Source organism: Protomyctophum parallelum (assembly GCF_964188405.1).
Source record: "Protomyctophum parallelum genome assembly, chromosome: 2".
In the NCBI taxonomy this organism is placed as follows: domain Eukaryota; kingdom Metazoa; phylum Chordata; class Actinopteri; order Myctophiformes; family Myctophidae; genus Protomyctophum; species Protomyctophum parallelum.
In genome coordinates, this window is record NC_139699.1 from 22,988,709 (window position 1) to 23,008,693 (window position 19,985).

Below are 19,985 nucleotides of genomic sequence, written 5' to 3' on the forward strand. Positions count from 1 at the left end.
AAGCTGGGAACCCCAACACCAGATGCTCTCAGGGATGCATCAACTCCCCACAGTCAGCTCGAATAAGGAGGGAGGCTGTCATTCAAACAGGCAACCACTTCATTTCCCAGGGTCCCCTGCGCCTGAGACGGTCAACTGCGACTGAGAGCACAGGTAACGAACGTCCTGCATCCTTTCCGTCAGTTACGTAAGGAATCTGACTACAGTATTATGATGAAGGTTATATGTTGCAACATTTGAGAGATTGTAGATTTGATTTGAGCATTCAAACCCACTGAAATATGAAAAAAAAACACAATTTAGGTTTAGGCATAGTTTTACTAAGATTAGGTTTAGGATTAAGGTTAGATTTTAGGCATATTTTACTAAAAGGCACAGTCTTCTCTAGTGCCCATGTCTTCCCAAACAAATTCACAGATTGAGTAGTACAGTAGATAGTGCCTCATTACAACAGCTTCATGACAGCTCAACTAATGATCTAAAAACAATGTTATTTATTTATTTCTTCAGCTACCAGCATGAACCTGGTCTTCATCGCTGGATGTCTGCTCGCTGCCGTCGCCATGATCTGTGCAGTGGCCATTTACAGAGTCCAGAAGACTGGGGTGAAATATCAACCCGTGTCATCCACTGAAAGTTAAGGCAGCAATGTGACTGCATGCTGTCTGATACACGTTCACGTTGCTCTAACGGACAACTTTTGTATCGTTATGTTAGGGATAATATCTGGCTAGATGGTCATGGTCGGGAGATAATTCACAGACAGGGAGCACCCTGAAAGTGAATTATATAGGCATATGAATATAAATTAGGCATATAATATATAGATATAACACGCTTACACGCATAAACATTGAAATTAAGCAACTGAAAATGCATAAGTTAAAACAATTACACATTGATGTAGGGAGATTTAAAAGCAGTACCCAACTGAAAATGTATTTTCTGATTATTAAAGTGCTTTAGAGATTTGATTTAATTTGATTTAATTTGATTTGATTTGATTTGATTTGATTTGATGGGAGGCAAGAAGCCCTGGAGGCTTATACGAGTCCCCTACCTCTATAAAATACAATAAAGACATTATAACAAGATATAAATCATTTCCAGTAGACATGATTGCAGTATATAAAATATAAACTCTACAACATCGGGAGACCCCACCCAGCTGTTACTAAACAAACACTGTAGCAATGATTACTTATAGTAGGCCTATAAAGCTTTACCCTTTTTTGTTTTAACCAAAAAGATTATACTTACAGCACCTTTAAAATGCCACATGTTTATATGATCATTGAGATGCCATCCAAATATCGCATCTTATGTACAGTACAGCAGTACAGTTCTGCTGGATTCTGTAGCCTACATAATGGCCAGCAGAGAACGCTGTTGTCTGTTGTAAAGGAAGCTGCAATTTAGCAATGTGTCACAGCTTCAGATTATACCATGGTCAGGTTCAGGAATGGATGTGAAACTCACTATACCAGCATGAGGAATGGGGCTGAAGTGAAGGATCCACGAGTCGATCATTCCCATCCATTCTGACCAGGACTGCTCCTCAATCCTGGGAGACTGTGCTGTTAGTCAGGCTGCATCAGGGTGGTATACGTAGCCTAGGGCAGTGGTTCCCAAAGTGGGGTCCGGCCTGGACCCCTAGGTGTCCTTGAGAGAGTTCCAGGGGGTCCCCAGCAAAATGATAATATGATACAATATACAATATTACAATAATGATAAAAGGAACCAAATGGACCCTAAGGGGTCCATTTGGTTCCATTTGTACACTCTCAGAGTTAAATTAACATTGGGGTATAACATTATAAATGTGGGTCTCAGAGTTAGAAATGCCATTAAATGGGGGTCTGTAGACTAATGCATGTCAAACCGGGGGTCCTTAATTAATCGGGTTGAGAATCACTGCTAGAGCCGTAAAAATATTCTCTTATGGGGGTCCCTGGTATATCTTTTCAAATGGGGGTCCATGGGATCATTAGTGTCAGTTTGGGGGTCCTTGACATGAAAAACTTTGGGAACCACTGGCCTAGGGCACATATAGGCTACAGACTTCCCAAAACAAACTGGTCAGGCTACTACTTGGCCTCACTCCCCGAACCCACCTCACCCCTGCCCATTTTGATATAACGAATTGATTGACCAGATAATTTAATTATATTCTTCGTATGTTGTTTGCATGTTGTAGTTCTTTTATTTTAAATCCTTTTTTTAGGGATGCACGATTAATCGGTAGCATAATCGGAATAGACCATATCAGCCATAAAAATGCCATATCGGTATCGGACCGGTCTCAAAATATAATACAGATTATTTCCGTTTTCACCAGCAAAATAATAAATATGTTTAAATTGTGTACTCATCTCATTCAGTTGTGAAAACAGACACTTGGCAAAGAGTATATAGGCTATTATTTATTGATTGATTGAATACTTTATTAACAGGCTTTGGGCAAAGCCCCTAGGGCTACTTTAAAAAAATATATATACTGGATTCATGTATTTTGGAAACTTGATAGGCCTACTACTTGTTGACAATCATGTTCTAAATGTTCTATTGTATCTTACATAGATAGAGGCCTCGTATAAGCGCCTTGGGCTTCTTAATTGCCTCACCCTATAGCACCTTCCCTTTTCTATTTGTATGTTTTATTGTATTGTTGTTATACTGTGCTAAAATAAATAAAATAAAATAAAGTTCAACAAACCATGTGCAACACAGATTCGGCTGAAACAAGGGATTAAATTAATTTCGCTACCTATGCCACTAAAATGTGTAACGCCCTACCAACAGCCATAAAGACATGTGCAGGGCCAGATCTACCATATGGGCAATTTGGGCACGTTCCCAGGGGCCCTTGGGCACCAGGGGCCCCTACAAGAAAAAGCACAAAGATTTAGGCGTGCATGTGAAGGGACCTTCGAGCTTTAGTGCCCAGGGGTCCTCAGAGGTGTTAACCCGGCCCTGGACACATGAATCCCTTCAAAACTACTCTCAAAGAGCACCTACGGACGGCTGCAATTCGAAACAGGCCCCCGTAAATAAAGTCTTAGTCCCCCCCCCCCCCCACCTCTTTCTTCCCATACTGTTTTTTCCGATTTTTACTTTCTTTATGATGGTTTCCTGTCTTTTTTCATAGAATTATATATTATTTGTACGTCTCTAAATGTTCTGATGAATTGAACATGGTAGACCCTATTGTAAACAAGTCATGTAGGCCTAATGCTTAATCATGGTGTCGTCCACACTACAGTTTCTATATTGACTTGTGCTTTCGTTTGACATGTACCCATTCTACATACCGTGAAATAACAAATTCCAATCAATCAACATTGAAAACAAGTCATATCTGATGGTTGGATGTGAATGAACACCTTTTTCAAAACCAAGGTAGGCCTACAGTTACAGTTAACAAATCTAACATTACTTCATTTAAACTCTAATACAGGGGTGGGCGACTTTAATGATGGAGAGGGCCACTATATTTCCAGACTCACTCCAGATGGGCCACATTGCATACTGTCGTAGCAAAAATAGACGATCTACAAGCCGATCTACAAGCTTTTTTTTCATCCCTCATTTTTTCATGCCTTTTACTAAATACAAAAACATTGGGCATAAAAAGACAATAACATTAAGCTACTAATATAGACTGGGGTTTTTAAAGCGGGTCTAGTCATGTCAATAATATATATCAGTATGCCGATATTAACCTGAGGGCCACATTAATAAGTGAAGGTGGGGGCCGCATAATGGCCCATGTACAGTATGTATGCTCTAATTATTAGAGCAATATATAATTAGAGTCTAATATATTTTCCCAGAATCCTTAAGTTAATTACTGTTGTTGTTGTTGTTTATATCAGTGGTACCCAAAGTGGGGTCCGGGGACCCCCAGGGGTCCTTGAGGGAGTTCCAGGGGGTCCCCCACCTAAATAATTTTAGAACCAAATGGACCCTTATGGGTCTGTAACTCTGAGTGTACAAATTTGTACACTCTCAGAGTTAAATTGACATTGATTTTACAATATAAATTGGGGGTCCCAGAGATAGAAATGCCATCAAATGGGGGTCCGTAGCCCTAATGCATGTCAAACTGGGGGTCCTTAAAATGTAACGGTTTGAGAATCAATGCTAGAGCCATCAAAATATTCTCTCACGGGGGTCCCTGGCATATCTTTTCAAATGGGGGTCATGTCAATTTGGGGGTCCTTGACATCATAATAAGTTTGGGAACCAACCACTGCTATGCAGTAGCATGGTCGGTGTAGCATCTTTACCAACAATCTGTGTGCTGTTGGGGCCTGGCTGCTGGGGCCCTGCAAGGGGGGGTTAGAAGGGACGTGAACATATTTTCATCGCCCCACAATCTATCTATGCAGTGGGGCCCTGCCAGGGGGGTTCTGGAGGGCGGGCCATAGATCTATGGAGTGGGGCCCTGCCAGGGGGGTTGGGCGGGCCATACAATTCAATTCAATTCAAAGGGTTTTATTGGCATGAGAAAACATACGTTTACATTGCCAAAGCAGAAAGAACAATACAACAATACAGCAATACAATCAAAACAAAAATGATGTACATTTGAAGGTCAGAATCTTCAATAGATCAAATTATATGTACCAAGGTCACTCAATGCAGGTATAGTGCAGGAATATACACAATGATTAGTCTTTAGGGTGGTTGTGTTCCATTTGATATCCTTCTCCTATCACAGCAACTCACAAATCTTGCTGCTGTGTTTGCACATTGTTGTACTTCGCCCAGCAGATATGGGATTTTTTTGTCATTGGTCATGTTTTCAAAATCTCTGTGTGTGGTTGTAATCTGTGGGAAGTATGTGTCTCTGATGTCTTGGTACAATGGACAGATGGTTAGGAAGTGTAGCTCGGTTTCCACTTCATTTTGTGTGCAGTGGGTGCATAGTCTGTCTTCTCTCGGGATACAGGTCTGCCTATGACGGCCTTTCTCGATTGCGAGACTGTGCTCACTGAGTCTGTACCTAGTTAAGATTTTTCTTTGTTTTGGGTCGGTCACGGTGCTCAGGTATTCTGCCACTGTGTATTCTCTGTTTAGGGCCAGATAGCATTCTATTTACTCTTCCAATGTGTCAGATAGTTTTCCTTTTGCTGTTTTATAATTTGGTTTAGTCCAATGGGTTTTCTATCTCGTGGCTCTGTTTGTGTTTGTGCCCGGAGTTCCAGGGCCAGGTGGCTGAGGGGGCATCTCTCTAGAGTTTCACTGTGTGTGAGTGCCTTGTTATGGAGTGCATCTAGGTCACTTTCTTTTAGGTGGTTGTAGAACTTTAGTGCTCTCTTTTTTATTTTGATTATGAGTGGGTATCGTCCTAATTCTGCCCTGCATGCATTATTTGGTGTTTTTCGCTGGGTACGGAGAATGGATTAGCAGAGTTCTGTGTGTAGGGTCTCGGTTTGGTGTTTATCCCATTTTTCAAGATCATGGTTTGCTAATGGTCCCCAGATCTCGCAACCATAGAGGGAAATTGGTTCTATCACAGAGTCCAGTATTTTAAGCCAGGTTTTAATTGGGATGTCTATTTTGATGTTTCTTTTGATGGCATAGAATGCCCTTCTTGCCTTGTCTCTCGATATCAGGTCCTTTACAGCTTGGTTGTAGTTCCCTGTGCTGCTGATGTTTAGGCCAAGGTAGGTATAGTTTTTTGTTTGTTCTAGTGGGATTGTATTTAGGAAAAATTGGTGGTTTTGGCGGCTGGGCCTTTTTTGAAATATCATGATTTTAGTCTTAGTTAGGTTCACTGTCAGGGCCCATGTCTCGGAGAATTTGTGTAGGAGATCAAGTTGCTGCTGTAGTCCTTCCTTGGTTGGGGACATCAGCAGCAGGTGACTGCAGCTTGTGACTGCAACTTGTTCCTGTTCGCAGATGACTCGGCACTGCTGGTCTCGGACAGGAACAAACTGCAGGTTGAAAAGACCCTCAGCTCTGAACTCGGTAGAATCTGCACCTGGCTCGCTGATAACAAACTATCCTTACACCTGGGAAAAACTGAATCCATCCTCTTCGGATCAAATAGTAAACTCAGCAAGGCAGATGGCTTCTTGGTTAGAGTGGGTGACAATATTATCAAACGAAAAGATCAAATTACCTACCTAGGTTCCATCCTGGAGGCCAATCTTTCCGGTGATAAAATGGCCACCAACGTAATCAAAAAAGTCAATCAAAGAACAAGATTCCTTTACAGGATCTCCTCACTGGTCAGCAAAAACACCTTGAAGACCTTAACAGGAGCCCTCGTACAAGGTTTCTTTGACTATGCATCCACCTCTTGGTACCACAGCACCTCAAAGGCCCTTAAAACAAGGCTCCAGACCTCCCAAAACAAACTGGTCAGGCTCCTACTTGGCCTCACCCCCCGAACCCAACTCACCCCTGCCCACTTTGACAGGCTGGGATGGCTTAGGGTCGTCGACAGAGTACAGCATCTTGCAATGGGTCTGGTCCACAAGATTCGATACACCACCAAGATACCCATGTACCTGTCTAAATACTTCCTTAATGTAAACGAAGTCCACACCCACAACACCAGAGGGAGTGCAACAAACCATGTACAACCCAGATTCGGCACAAACAAGGGACTAAATTATTTTCGCTCCTATGCCACCAAAATGTGGAATGCCCTACCAACAGTCATTAAGACATGTGAATCCCTTGACTCCTTCAAAACCGCTCTCAAAGGGCACCTATGGATGGCTGCAATTCGAAACTGGCCTCTGTAAAATCTGCATCCCCCCCACCCCATTTTCCCTCACTGTATATTGTATCTTTTCCCTTTTTTGCTTCCCATATGATGAATTCCTGTTCTGTTCTTTAGCTACATAGAAATGTCTATTTGTATGTCTCCAAATGTTTGTATGTCTTTAAATGTTTTGATGAATTGAACAATGTGGACCCTGTTGTAAACAAGTGTAATGCTTAATTGGGTCGTCCACTCACAGTTGACAGTCTTTGTATTGAGTTTGTGCTTAAAATGTACTGTAAATTCTACAAACTGTTAATAAATATTTCAATCAATCAAAAAAGGTCATCTGCTAAAGTAAGCATTTGATTTCTGTGTTTGCCAAGGGGATGCCTGGAGCTGTAGACTGTTCTAACATACAGTGGGGCCCTGCCAGGGGGGCTCTGGAGGGCGGGCCATATATATCTATGCAGTGGGGCCCTGCTAGGGGGGTTCTGGAGGGCGGGCCACAGATCTATGCAGTGGGGCCCTGCCAGGGGGGTTCTGGAGGGCGGGCCATAGATCTATGCAGTGGAGCCCTGCCAGGGGGGTTCTGGAGAGCGGACCATAGATCTATGCAGTGGGGCCCTGCCAGGGGGGTTCTGGAGGGCGGGGCTGTGCTGTGAACACTCCTTCCTGAATTCATTGCAGTGGAAGAAGAGAAGAGATGATCTGAGAGAGAGAGAGGAATAGATCTGCTCTGCTTTCTGTCCCCTTTTCACTGTAAACAAACCAATTACCATTACAGACATATCGTTTAGGGTGCAATGAAGTGCAGCTGCGTACGTGTCTAGGAGGTCATCATTATAGCCTATTTAATTGAAAGCCAAGAAAGAAGACAGTTGCTGCTGCTGGTAAGCGGTTGCTTTTTTATGCCAGTTAAAGCTATAGCTAGCTGTTAGCTAACGCTAACCCTGCCCTGTTGCTATAGACAAGCTAGTCGATGCTAACATGTTTTAGCTGCATATGACCATGCTATTATACATGGATCTTCTGGACAGGTGACCTAAATGTAACGTGCTATTAGTAGGTCACATGTGTTACATGTATATATACCACCATGTTAAAGTTCATTGCTATTAAACTGTATTTTTCTGGTTCACTGTCTGTCTGTCTGTGCTAGCTGACGTTAGCCAAACGATAGCTAATAACGTCAACATTATAGTTGTCAGTCACGTTTATTTAGATTTTGTGTTTTTTTTTGTTTGATTCTAAACAAACCATGCATGGTTTTTGACATTGACATTGGCTGCTGTCAGTGTTCGCTTATCTAGCACTAATTAAGTGAAGGTTTGCTAGTGTTATCTAGGTGTCATAAATGTATTGATGCATTCTATATCTGACAGAAGAAGCTTTAGCAGAGCTGTGTCATGAGGGGCACAGCTAATGCAACGGTTTCTCTCTACCATATACCTTCAGTTCAGTTCTGCGCCATAGGTTCCAAGTTCCAACCTTCCCTCTCAATCATTATTTGCAGGATGACCATTTTGTATTTTGTTAACCATCTATACTGCGTATAGTTCTGCTGTCATTGACACACACACACACACACACACACACACACACACACACACACACACACACACACACACACACACACACACACACACACACACACACACACACACACACACACACACACAACATATTATCATATGGGTGTCCCTGGCACTAAAGCATTTTTTTATGCTTTAGTGCATGTGTTTTTAACTGCAATCAATGGCACTGACAATGTCTATGGCAGATGACCCTGATGTTCTCTAGAGAGAACAGGATGCAGGAGTTTTCAATTGATTTCTTTGGTAGCCGTTCTCAGACGTGCATGTTGCCATAGTGTGATTGATTGATGCTGAGTTCAGGTTGTCCATGTTGTGAATACTCATTTACAATCATGAGTTTGAAATTAATTTGTCCCGCCCGTTAATCTGTGTCACACCAATTTGCATGAAAATAGAAAAGGTGACTTTCATAGCGTGCTTATAGGGATTGAATATCTGTACATTGAGCAGTATGGGTTAGCGCCTCAACCCTCGGTGAGGCCTTTAGGAGGGCCATGCAAGCAGCAAGCGGAGCCGCAGCACCATTTCCCGGTGGAACCATTGCCCACCACTCCTGAATGAACTGTCTGGTGCTGGGACTCTGGTGCAACGCACAGGTCCTGGGCCTGGTGAGACGTAGGAGTGGCCTGGACAGGAGACAACCCACAGAGCCTAGTCCTTCCATGCACCAGAAGTGTACCTCCCAACCCTGGCAGAGTAGTTCCAACGGATTGTGTGGCCCTGGTTTTGCCCTAGTGGGACTTATTGAAGGTAGCTACTGGGACGTAAGTCGGGACTTGATCACCCCGGCTGGGTCACCTGAGTGAGGGGTATGATGTTGGTAGACCCGGAACCCCGTTGACCTCAGGATGCATCACTGAGGATGCGTCCCAGGTGCACCCATGCGATGTATTTTTAGTTATACATATACTACATAGGGATTGAATATCGGTACATAGTATACATATACTACATAGGGATTGAATATCGGTACATAGTATACATATATACATACAGCATGAGGTTTGATTGAACCTAATATAGCCACGGAGACTGCAGGTGTTTCATTTTAGATTGAACCAGAGTCATTTGAAAACTGAAAACATAATTTCATAGTGTCAGGTGAAAAGAAGCAGCTTGGACTCCTCATGCATAGAAGGAAGCATGAGGTCAGTCCGCTAGTGCTGCCAGAATTGGCCAAACATGATATTCGAATATTCCTTTTAAAACACCACTTCGAACAATTTTCGAATGATTTCGAATGTCGAATGTATATTATTTTAATATGAATATGAGTCTTGCGAGATCAAATGAATGATTCATAATTATCTTAATAGCCAAATATTTGTATAATGTTTTAGTTTAAGTGGCACCGAGTCTCGCTAGAACTCACACAGCAATTTTTTTTTTTTTTTTAGAATCAAAATTTAAAATATTCAATAATTCTTACATTTTTTAATTCGAATATTCATTAGAATATGGAATATTCGTTGGCAGCACTACAGTCCACTACCCCCCCTCCCCCCAAAAATCGTGTGATAAAAATAAAAATAAATGAATTACAAAGAAGAAAAACAAGAAATATTTTGTTGTAACCTGCTGTTTTCTTCTTCTTTCTAATTATTTGTTCGAATTGTGTTTTCTCACAACTCGAGTAGGCTTTGTACGAGGCTTAAAAGGTCTTTAAATAAATACTTTTTGAAAAGTCTATGAGGAAAATGAACGGGGAATCATTTCCTGGGCCCTGTTAGGGGCGTGACTGCGGCGCTCTATTACATATAGCTTGAATAATAATAATTAGGCCAGTATATTTGGCTTGGGGAGCTAAGAGCTGATACTATGTCGTCCCAACCCTGTGTCCTCAGTTTAGGGGTTAGGAATAGGCTTGGGGGAAAAGGTTAGGAGGGAACATTGGGCTGAGAGAACATAGATACACACACACTCCCAATGTAGGAGGAGTACACTGCAGCTATTTAAGCTTAATTTTACATAACGTTTTGCTGGGCAATTATTTATTACACGTACAATGAGTACACTCACTGCATAGCAATTAGTAACAAGTGATTACTGTAGCAACACCATTTCCAGATGGCCGGATGTTTTTGAATATTTGTGAAATGAATATCAACTATTAAATGCATTTACTTGTATTGTATAATACAAGTAATAATTAGAAAATATTTTGTTCTATCTAGATTTAGATTGATCTAGTTTTATCTAGATTTCTTAAAGCTTCTTTAAAAATCGACTAAAGCTTACATCGCGATGTGATGCATTTTGAACTTGTAGATCAACTATTTTAAGACTGGATCTGTTGTGCATCTATTCTACAGTAATGTGCATGTTCAGGCCAGGGCACCAGGTTTGTGGCATATAGTAACCAACCAATCACAAACTTGGACAAAGTCACTGGCAGTAGTTTACCTTTTACGAATTCCGAATGAATAGCAATGCCTTATATTAAACAACGATGAAGAAGTTACATACAGTATATCTTTCAGGCTAAAAGTTAAAACGGTTACATCTGCCAAATGCAGGGTGCTGCAAAAAAGAAAAAGTAAAAAAGAAAAAAAGTCACAGACTATACGAATGTACAGTATAAGTTCAAGGTCATTGATTGTATCCGACCTAATCAGACAGAACTAGAACAAGTGCCCTTCTGGGCACAGGTCTCCACCAGGAGGATAGGACTGTGTGAGATGTTTGGCAAAATGTTTAGGAGTAATATAAACATGTTTTTTTGTTTGTTAGTTTTTTGCAACAATTTTCACATTTTGTTGAGGAAATGCTGAGCCAGATCACTCATAGCATGAGGATAGAATTCTGGATGAGCAGGACATGTGCAGAATTTTGAATGAAATGTGCCACTCCTGAAAACTTTGGAAGGCAATCTTAGCCAATCAGTGTAGAATCTGAGAAATCCAACAGACTCGTCTTGATCACATGACTACAGAGATCATGTGTACCGATTTGTGTGAGATTTGGATGAAATCTGTGCGATTAACATAAGCAATATGTTTTGCAGAAATCGGCCTCATGGTGGCGCTATAACCGGCAGATGTGGAAGGATGCAGGGACAATGTTTTTCCATGGCCTCTAGGGAGTGTCCATACATAATTTGTATACAGATCGATGCAGTTATAGCTCAAAACAGGAATTGGCCTGTTATAGCGCCACCGTGAGGCTGATTTGGGCAAGAAATGAGTGGCATGTCGTCCTCGGCCTAGTGGAAATGTGCGTGTATAATTTCACGGAAATTGCACACTGTGTTTGTGATTTGTGGCATTTTGTTCGAAACGGACCAATCATGTGAGCTTTGGAAGCCAATCTTAGCCAATCAGGATGGAAGATGGGAAATGGTGCAGATCCGTGTTTATCACATGACTATGGAGATAGTGTATACCGAATTGTGTGATGTATGGATAAAATGTGTACGAGTAATCTACAGAAATGTGTTTTGCCTAAATCGTCCTCATGGTGGCGCTATAACAGGCGGTTGAGGAATATTTGGGGCAGAGGTTCGTCGTTGGCATCCAGGAAGTGTGTGTGTGCAAAGTTTGGCATGGATCGGGCCAACGGTGGCGGAGATTAGCTGGTAACGGACGGAAGGACGAAGGAAGGAAGGATGGACGCACACACACACACACACACACACACACACACATACACACACACACACACACGCACGCACGCACGCACGCACGCACGCACGCACGCACGCACGCACGCACGCACGCACGCACGCACGCACGCACGCGCGGATGGAGTGCAAAACATGGCCCGGCCTGGTGGAGACGTACGTTGCCATCAGAATTAAATTCAATCATTAAAAATACATTTTTAAAAGGAAACTATGCATGGATTCAGTGTTCAAATCAAATTAATTATCACCTCAGTCTTCTTTTCATTGTATTACCCAAACAGCATGATTATGTTCCTAGCCAAAGGGAGAAGCACATTAAACATTGAGACGTGACAGTATTTCAGATGAGTCATATTTTTAAGTAAAGGCCCTTCTAGGACATCTGCCAAACTTTGGGTGAAAGATTTCAATCCAGGAGATTTGAGCATAATGTTGTTTGCGTATGAGACAAACACCTATTTATCCTCAGTTCTACCTTATAATAAATGGTACCTTATATTGTATCCATAACAGGTACAGTTAATAGTACAGGTACAGTTGGATTGCAAAATTAGACTTCGCTTTACCTGAATGTTTTATGTTTTGGAGCAATGGTAAGCTTGTGAGCTTGTAGATCTGCTATTTTCAGCAAGTGTAAAAACAGTCATTACGACGGCATCAAGGCCCGCCAAAATACATTTTTGTCGACTAAATCAACTGTAGATTTAGTCGACTAAAATCATATGATATTTAGTCGAGACTAACACTAAAATATTTCAGGTGACTCAAATGTGACTGAAACTAAATGAAAGCTATTCAAGAGACTATGACTAAAACTAAAATCAAAATCTGCTGCCAAAAACAACATTGCACTCGTGTGAAGTGTGGGGCGCTCTTATCACCATACGTCATACATCATCTCATTCTGGGCCAATCACAATTTGTGTCCTCACTTTTTGAGGGGCGCTATAGCCCCTCCTATATACAGCTTTTGTCCTCACACACGTCTCAATATTTGCCATTGACACTGAAAGGAGAAATTAGGTCTTGTACATCAGCTAATGTCCACCCTTGTTTAGATTTAACAAGCAGTAGACAGACTTACCATTAGCCACCCAGTTGCTATGGGATTGCAGAGAGTTGACATCAAGTGCATACTAGTGCATTGTTTGAAGAACTAGGAAACTAATATTAGCCAGCAAGTTTATAGACCTTTCCAAAGTTGAAGGGCACTGAGAGAGAAACTAACATAAGGATTACTTTTGTGTGTGTGTGTGTGTGTGTGTGTGTGTGTGTGTGTGTGTGTGTGTGTGTGTGTGTGTGTGCGTGTGTGCGTGTGTGTGCGCGCGTGCGTGCGTGTTCCTGCACTGTCTGTAGCAGTGTTGTTTCCGTCAACTAAAACTATGATGAAAAATGTTCCTCGACTACCTTTTTTTCACTGACAAAAACTAAATAGAAACTAAATGAAAAGTAAGCTATGATGACTAAAACTAAGGCTAAATATATACTGTCGATTTTGTCAACAAATACAAACTAGACTAAAATGTTAAGAAGGGACTAGTGGACAAGAGATCCAGTATAAGTAAAAGACACAAGTCATTTTACACTTGGTTGCATGCTGAAAATAGCAGATCTACAAGCTCACAACGCGTCGCAGCGCAACACGTGAGCTTGTAGATCGGCTATTTTCAGCAAGCCATTACGACGGCATCAAGGCACGCCAAAATACATTTTAGTCGACTAAATCACCTGTAGATTTAGTCGACTAAAACTAGACTAACACTGGACTAGACTAAAATGTGACTAAAACTAAATGAAACGTTTCAAGAGACTATGACTAAAACTAAAATAGAAATTTGCTGCCAAAAACAACACTCTGCAGTGAGTGATCTTAGTACATAGAAATACTAAACAGAGAAACTATACCATTAAATATATTTGTCCCGTGTGAAGCTCTTATCATCGTATAACATCATTACGTAACATTTGCTCAGACACACATGACGTAAATTTAATTCTCGCCCCTCAAAAATATGCTATTTGTCCCAAAGAGAGACTGTGTGTTTTGTTTAATTACATTTTCTCCTGATACTGAGACACAGAATCTTTTCTGGGGGGAATGAAGCTGATTGATAATCATATTTACAATTCACTCAAACATCCACATGTTTGGGTTTTTATCCTGCTGTTTATTTTTGCAGACAGTTGACAGTTGTATATTTTACAGGACAGTTCTTAGGGGAGTTGCTTTGTGTTCTTCATGATTTGTTAGTGATTACTTTTATTTCTGAAAAGAGGCATTTCCAGCTTTCTCTATTTTTGAGAGGCGCTCCTATATTCAGCTATTAGTGTAGATTGTCGTCTTGCACAAACATTAAGTTTCCATCGACAATGAATGGAGAATTTACGTCATATGTGTCTGAGCAAATCGGTATTTTTGTCCTACACAAAGATTAAATAATAAATTCCCATTGACAATGAATGGAGAATTTATGTCATGTTTCTGAGCAAAAAGACATGTTTTGTCCCCACACGTCTCTGCCATTGATAATGACAGGAGAAATTATGTCTTTTGTGCCTCAAATATGACATAAATGTGTGGCAACACAAACATTAAATACCATTGACAATGAAGGGAAAATGTACGTCATATGTAGACGACCAAACCGGCTAACCAATCACATGAATTCAGTTATTTATGAGATGTATGATGATGTATAATGATAAGAGTGCCCCTCACTTCCCACGAGTGTGAAGTGAGGGGCTTTGTGTGAATCATATCGATGATTTGATTGGCTGAGCGAAAAGTAAAGACGCAAATTGCCATCGGCCGTAATGAGATGATGTATGTATGTATGATGATAAGAGCGCCCCTCACTTCACACAGGTGTGTGTTTGTTTTTTTATAACTCACACTGGATAAGGCTGCCATCTAATAGGGGATTCACACTGAGATGGACTGAGTCCATTTCATTCGAATTGTCTTTAAAGCACTGAATGGTTTGGCACCTCAGTATTTGGCGGATCTTATTGAGGTGTATTCTTTTTTTTTATAAAGTATATTTATTGGTTTTTAAAGACACAGACATTACACAACAAGAACATAACAAACAAAAAAAAAGAAAAGAAAAACAGCTCAACAACACTATTATAAATAAAAAGATTGAATATACAAAGACATGACAAGGACAATGAACTATAATGACAAGTGACTTTCGAATTTTCATAGACTCCCAATCAGGGAATACATCCATACAGTACTTTAATACCAGGCAGACAACAGTTATCATAGGCACCAAATCATTACAACAAGAGCAGACCCATGCATGCTCCACTCAAAGGCGGCAACCGCCACCCCTCCAGGCGGCAGGGCCACCGCCCCAAGAAGAGGCCCCGACGCAACGCATCGAGACCCCTGCCCGGGCGACCACCCCCCATACCCAAAGGGCACTTATTGAGGTGTATAATCCCCCAAGGTCACTGCGGTCCGCAGGCCAGCTAAACCTTAGGGTAAAAGAGAAGACCCGCTTAAAAACCAGAGGGGATAGAGCCTTTTCCATCATAGCCCCCAAATTATGGAATGCGCTCCCCCCCCCAATGTCAAACTGGCCCCCTCCATTGAGAGACCTTTAAATCCCACCTAAAGACCCACCTCTACACCTTGGGTTTTAACCCCGGTTGAGTTTCCATGGTCCATGTTTTGTATCTTTTTTGTATTCTTTGTATGTTTGCTGTTGTTCTCTGTGTTTAGCTACAGTGTATTTAGTTTTATTCTTCTGTACAGCACTTTGTAAACTCTGAGTTGTAAAATGTGCTTTATAAATAAAGTGGATTGGATTGGACCATTGTGAATCGCCCCTAAATGTCCAGACGGTTAATGGTTAATGGTGGTGACCTGCCAGTTGAAAAGCATGTTATTTAAATCCCCACGCATTTAAAAATTTCAGGCCGCTTAAGAACTTGGTGCAGAGCCCTGCATCATGGAATCATTCACTACATGTACAGTATGCTTTAGATGTTATTGTTCAACTTCAAATTAGCCCAAATCATTCATTCACCATAAATGTTAAAAGGCTAATTTATTGTGTGTGTGGTGTGCCCTGTCTGTGTCGTTTAGGACCAATGGCCCCTGAGTGACATGCCATGGCTTTGATGATTCCCCCGGTGAAACTGAAATGGCTGGAGCACCTGAACAGCTCGTGGATCACGGAGGACAGCGAGTCCATCGCCACGCGGGATGGAGTGTCCCTGCTCCACTCCAAGCTGATGGCCAACAAGGAGGTGGTGCTGCTGCCCCAGCAGGTGCTATGCCTGAAGGGTCCCCAGCTGCCTGACTTTGAGCGCGAGTCCCCCTCCAGCGATGAGCAGGAGCACTACCTGGATGCTCTGCTCAGCAGCCAGCTAGCGCTGGCCAAGATGGTCTGCTCCGACTCGCCGTTTGCCGCCGCGCTGCGCAAGCGCCTCCTGGTGCTCCAGCGGATCTTCTACGCGCTCTCCAACAAGTACCACGACAAGGGCAAGGTCAAGCAGCAGCAGCATTCCCCGGAGAGCAACTCGGGTTCCGCCGACCTGCACTCCGTCAGCGGCGAGCGGCCGCGCTCCAGCACCGACGCCCTCATCGAGATGGGCGTCCGGACGGGCCTCAGCCTGCTCTTCGCCCTGCTGCGCCAAAGCTGGATGATGCCCCCCCCCGTCGCGGCGGCCAACCCCGCCGGCGGAGGAACCCCTGGAGGAGGCGGCGGCATCAACCTCTGCAACGACGTCATCCACACGGCCATCGACGTGGTGGGCTCCCTGCCGCCGCTCTCCCTGGCCAATGAGAGCAAGATCCCCCCGATGGGCCTGGACTGCCTCACCCAGGTCACCACCTTCCTCAAAGGGGTGACCATGCCAAACTCTGGGGCGGACATTCTGGGCCGGCGGCTGGCCTCGGAGCTCCTGCTGGGCCTGGCGTCACAGAGGGGCTCCCTGCGCTACCTGCTGGAGTGGATCGAGATGGCCCTGGCCGCCTCGGCCCTGGTCAGCACCATGGAGAAGACCAAGGCCGTGCAGAACCAGGAGGGCCTCATGGGCTATGACTGCTTCATGAATATCCTCATGCAGATGAGGCGCTCACTGGTAACACTTTCCTTTCATAACCCATTCAGGACGGGGAACCCCTTTTGGTGTTTTAAGCATTATGTTATACTTTAGCTATTGGAAAATAGCTAAAGATCTACAAGCTCATAGCGTGGCACCGAGTGCCGCGCTATGAGCTTGTAGATCTGCTATTTTTGAGGAGAAAAAAATGTGGTGCAAATCTTTGAATACTGTATATATTCTTTCAGAGTGAACATTTATTTTTAACTCAAATCTTGGCTAACATAACGTTATTGATCTTCTGCACCCTTGAGTCACTGATTTATAGTTTGTTGGACTGAAAGTCAACCCTTTTCATATCAAGGTCCATTATTTATTGGTAATTTTGAGCCATGGACCACCACTTGATGACATTTAGCCTCTCACTGCTCTCAGACCCAAAACTTAGAATATTTTGTTATTGTTGCATTTCTATGACAGGCTGAATTGATATGGTGGTAGACCATACCATAGGAGAGATGACAGGCAAAATGACAATTCTTCTACACTCTGTAGTAAGTAAGGAATGTAATAATGTAACTCTTGAGGGTGTAAAATGAAACCAAATGGACCCATACAGGTCCATTTGGTTTCATGTTACGCCCTCAAGAGTTAAAGACCTATAAGGGTCCACTTGGTTACCAACTCTTCATCATTTAGCTGGGGTGGGGACCACCTGGAACCCCCCTCAAGGATCACTGGTTGGCAACACACTGATTTATTAAAAGTAACAAGGGTAGCAGAGGTAGTAACTTGAAGAGACATGTGTAAATCCCTTGTCTACATCTTGTCTGTCTGTCTGTCTGTCTGTCTGTCTGTCTGTCTGTCTGTCTGTCTGTCTGTCTGTCTGTCTGTCTGTCTGTCTGTCTGTCTGTCTGTCTGTCTGTCTGTCTGTCTGTCTGTCTGTCTGTCTGTCTGTCTGTCTGTCTGTCTGTCTGTCTGTCTGTCTGTCTGTCTGTCTGTCTGTCTGTCTGTCTGTCTGTCTGTCTGTCTGTCTGTCTGTCTGTCTGTCTGTCTGTCTGTCTGTCTGTCTGTCTGTCTGTCTGTCTGTCTGTCTGTCTGTCTGTCTAATAAGTATATCCTTGTAATCTGTGTCACTGTCTCAGGGATCCTCAGCAGACCGCAGCCAATGGCGAGAACCCACACGCACATCCGATGGCTTGTGCTCCTTGTACGAAGCAGCCCTGTGTCTTTTTGAAGAGGTATGGCCTATATTCAATGTTTCATTCATGTCAGACCATTTTTGTATTGTCTTAAATTTCCTCTACTCTCATAAAAGTGTGGACAGGGTTTGTTAAATTCAAGATCAAACAGTGCAAGACAAAATTGCGTTTTCCTTCTCTCATATTATTATTATTTTTAGGTATGTAGGATGGCATCAGACTACTCCCGTACTTGTGCCAGTCCAGACAGCATACAGAGCGGCGAGGCGCCCATGGTGTCTGAGACGTGTGAGGTTTATGTGTGGGGCAGCAACAGCAGTCATCAGCTTGTGGAAGGCACCCAGGAGAAGATCCTGCAGCCCAAATTGGCCCCCAGTTTCGCCGACGCTCAGACGGTAAGAGGACGAGAGAGGGAGTGTATTGATCATCCGACTTCCTGCAGAGCTGTGCTATTTTTAAGCACTGGTTTATACTTTGTAAGACGAGATATGGCTCACAGCTCTGTGCTGCGTTTGTACTCGGGAAGCGTTGGCTCGCTGACAAGCGTCCTGTTTCCATGGCGATGGGACGGTGTGAGCGCCCCTAGAAATGCCGGGGTGGTATGAGCCAAGTGACTCACACAGCCCTGTGAGAGATGTTCCAAATTACGTCAATATGAGCCAAGAAATATGGCTCACAGGGGGTGTCTTAACACCACATAAATGAGGATTTACTGTAGAAGCTTCCGAAAGCGGATTAATAAATGTCAAACTGGAAACGACTTGGGTTTTGTGCGTGTTTTAAATGTCAAATGGAGACGTCTGTCATTGCGTTGCTACAGCGGAAACGTGGAGAACACATTGGAGTATTTATTTGTTAATGTGCTAAGTACAGATAACTGTTGTTATTTGTACATGCACCGTTGGTGTTTTAAGCATTATGTTATACGTTAGCCATTGAAAAATAGCAGATCTACAAGCTCATAGCGCGGCACCGAGTGCCACGCTACGAGCTTGTAGATCTGCTATTTTTTACAAAATCGTGAAAATATGGCACAAATCTTTGAATATATATTCTTTCAGAGCGAACATTTTTAACTCAAATCTTTGCTTCTGAGTGTGGGGTCCCTGGAACAACATATTCTCATATGGGGGTCCGTGGCCAAATAATTCTGAGGGTCCTTGACATGAAATAGGTTGAGCACCACTGACACACAAAACCCCCCCAGAAAACTGTAAAAAAAAAAAGGCAATTTTTTTCTCAAATCGGCCTCAGGTCTAAATGGCAGGTGGGGCGAAATACTTTCGGGGCGGAGACGTAAGTCCCGACCTATTATCATCCGTTGTGGCTTGTGGCTTTATTATTGAGTAGGTCGTGGCTTAAATATTAATTCGTCCCGACGGTGTAATAATTCGCCCCAGCGCTTTATTTTCGTCGAGGCTATTTATGAATGCGTCGCCGTTCGCGACATATTTTCTAATAGGTCGCGGCGGTTTGATATAATTCGCCACGACTTAATAATAATTCGTCGCAGTGTTAAGAATCCGTTGTGGCGTGAGGACTCGTCGCGGCATAGAACGGGACTCGTCGCGGCTATATCTACCCGTTTGCGACGTAATAGGTTGACTTTGGTATATTTGCGGTGGTATTGCCTTTTTCCGCGCATCGTGCCCGGGGCCGCGTCGCCGGTCCGATTCCGTGGAGCTCTCCGCCGTCTCCAGGCGAGCCTGCGTTCCGCACGTGTGTGTGTGTGTGTGTGTGTGTGTGTTTGTGTGTGAGTGTGTGAGTGTGTGAGTGTGTGAGTG

General features: G+C 43.0%; 1 protein-coding gene across 1 annotated transcript in view; it reads left to right on the plus strand.

Moving 5' to 3' along the window:
* The first annotated feature begins 7,453 nt into the window (after positions 1 to 7,453).
* herc1 (HECT and RLD domain containing E3 ubiquitin protein ligase family member 1) overlaps positions 7,454 to 19,985 on the plus strand; it is a 153,956-nt gene continuing 141,424 nt past the window's right edge. The window contains 4 exon segments of the mRNA XM_083794082.1: positions 7,454 to 7,614; positions 16,038 to 17,038; positions 18,145 to 18,240; positions 18,402 to 18,596. Of these exon segments, the coding sequence (XP_083650208.1) occupies positions 16,064 to 17,038; positions 18,145 to 18,240; positions 18,402 to 18,596 (1,266 nt within the window). The 5' untranslated portion in view covers positions 7,454 to 7,614; positions 16,038 to 16,063.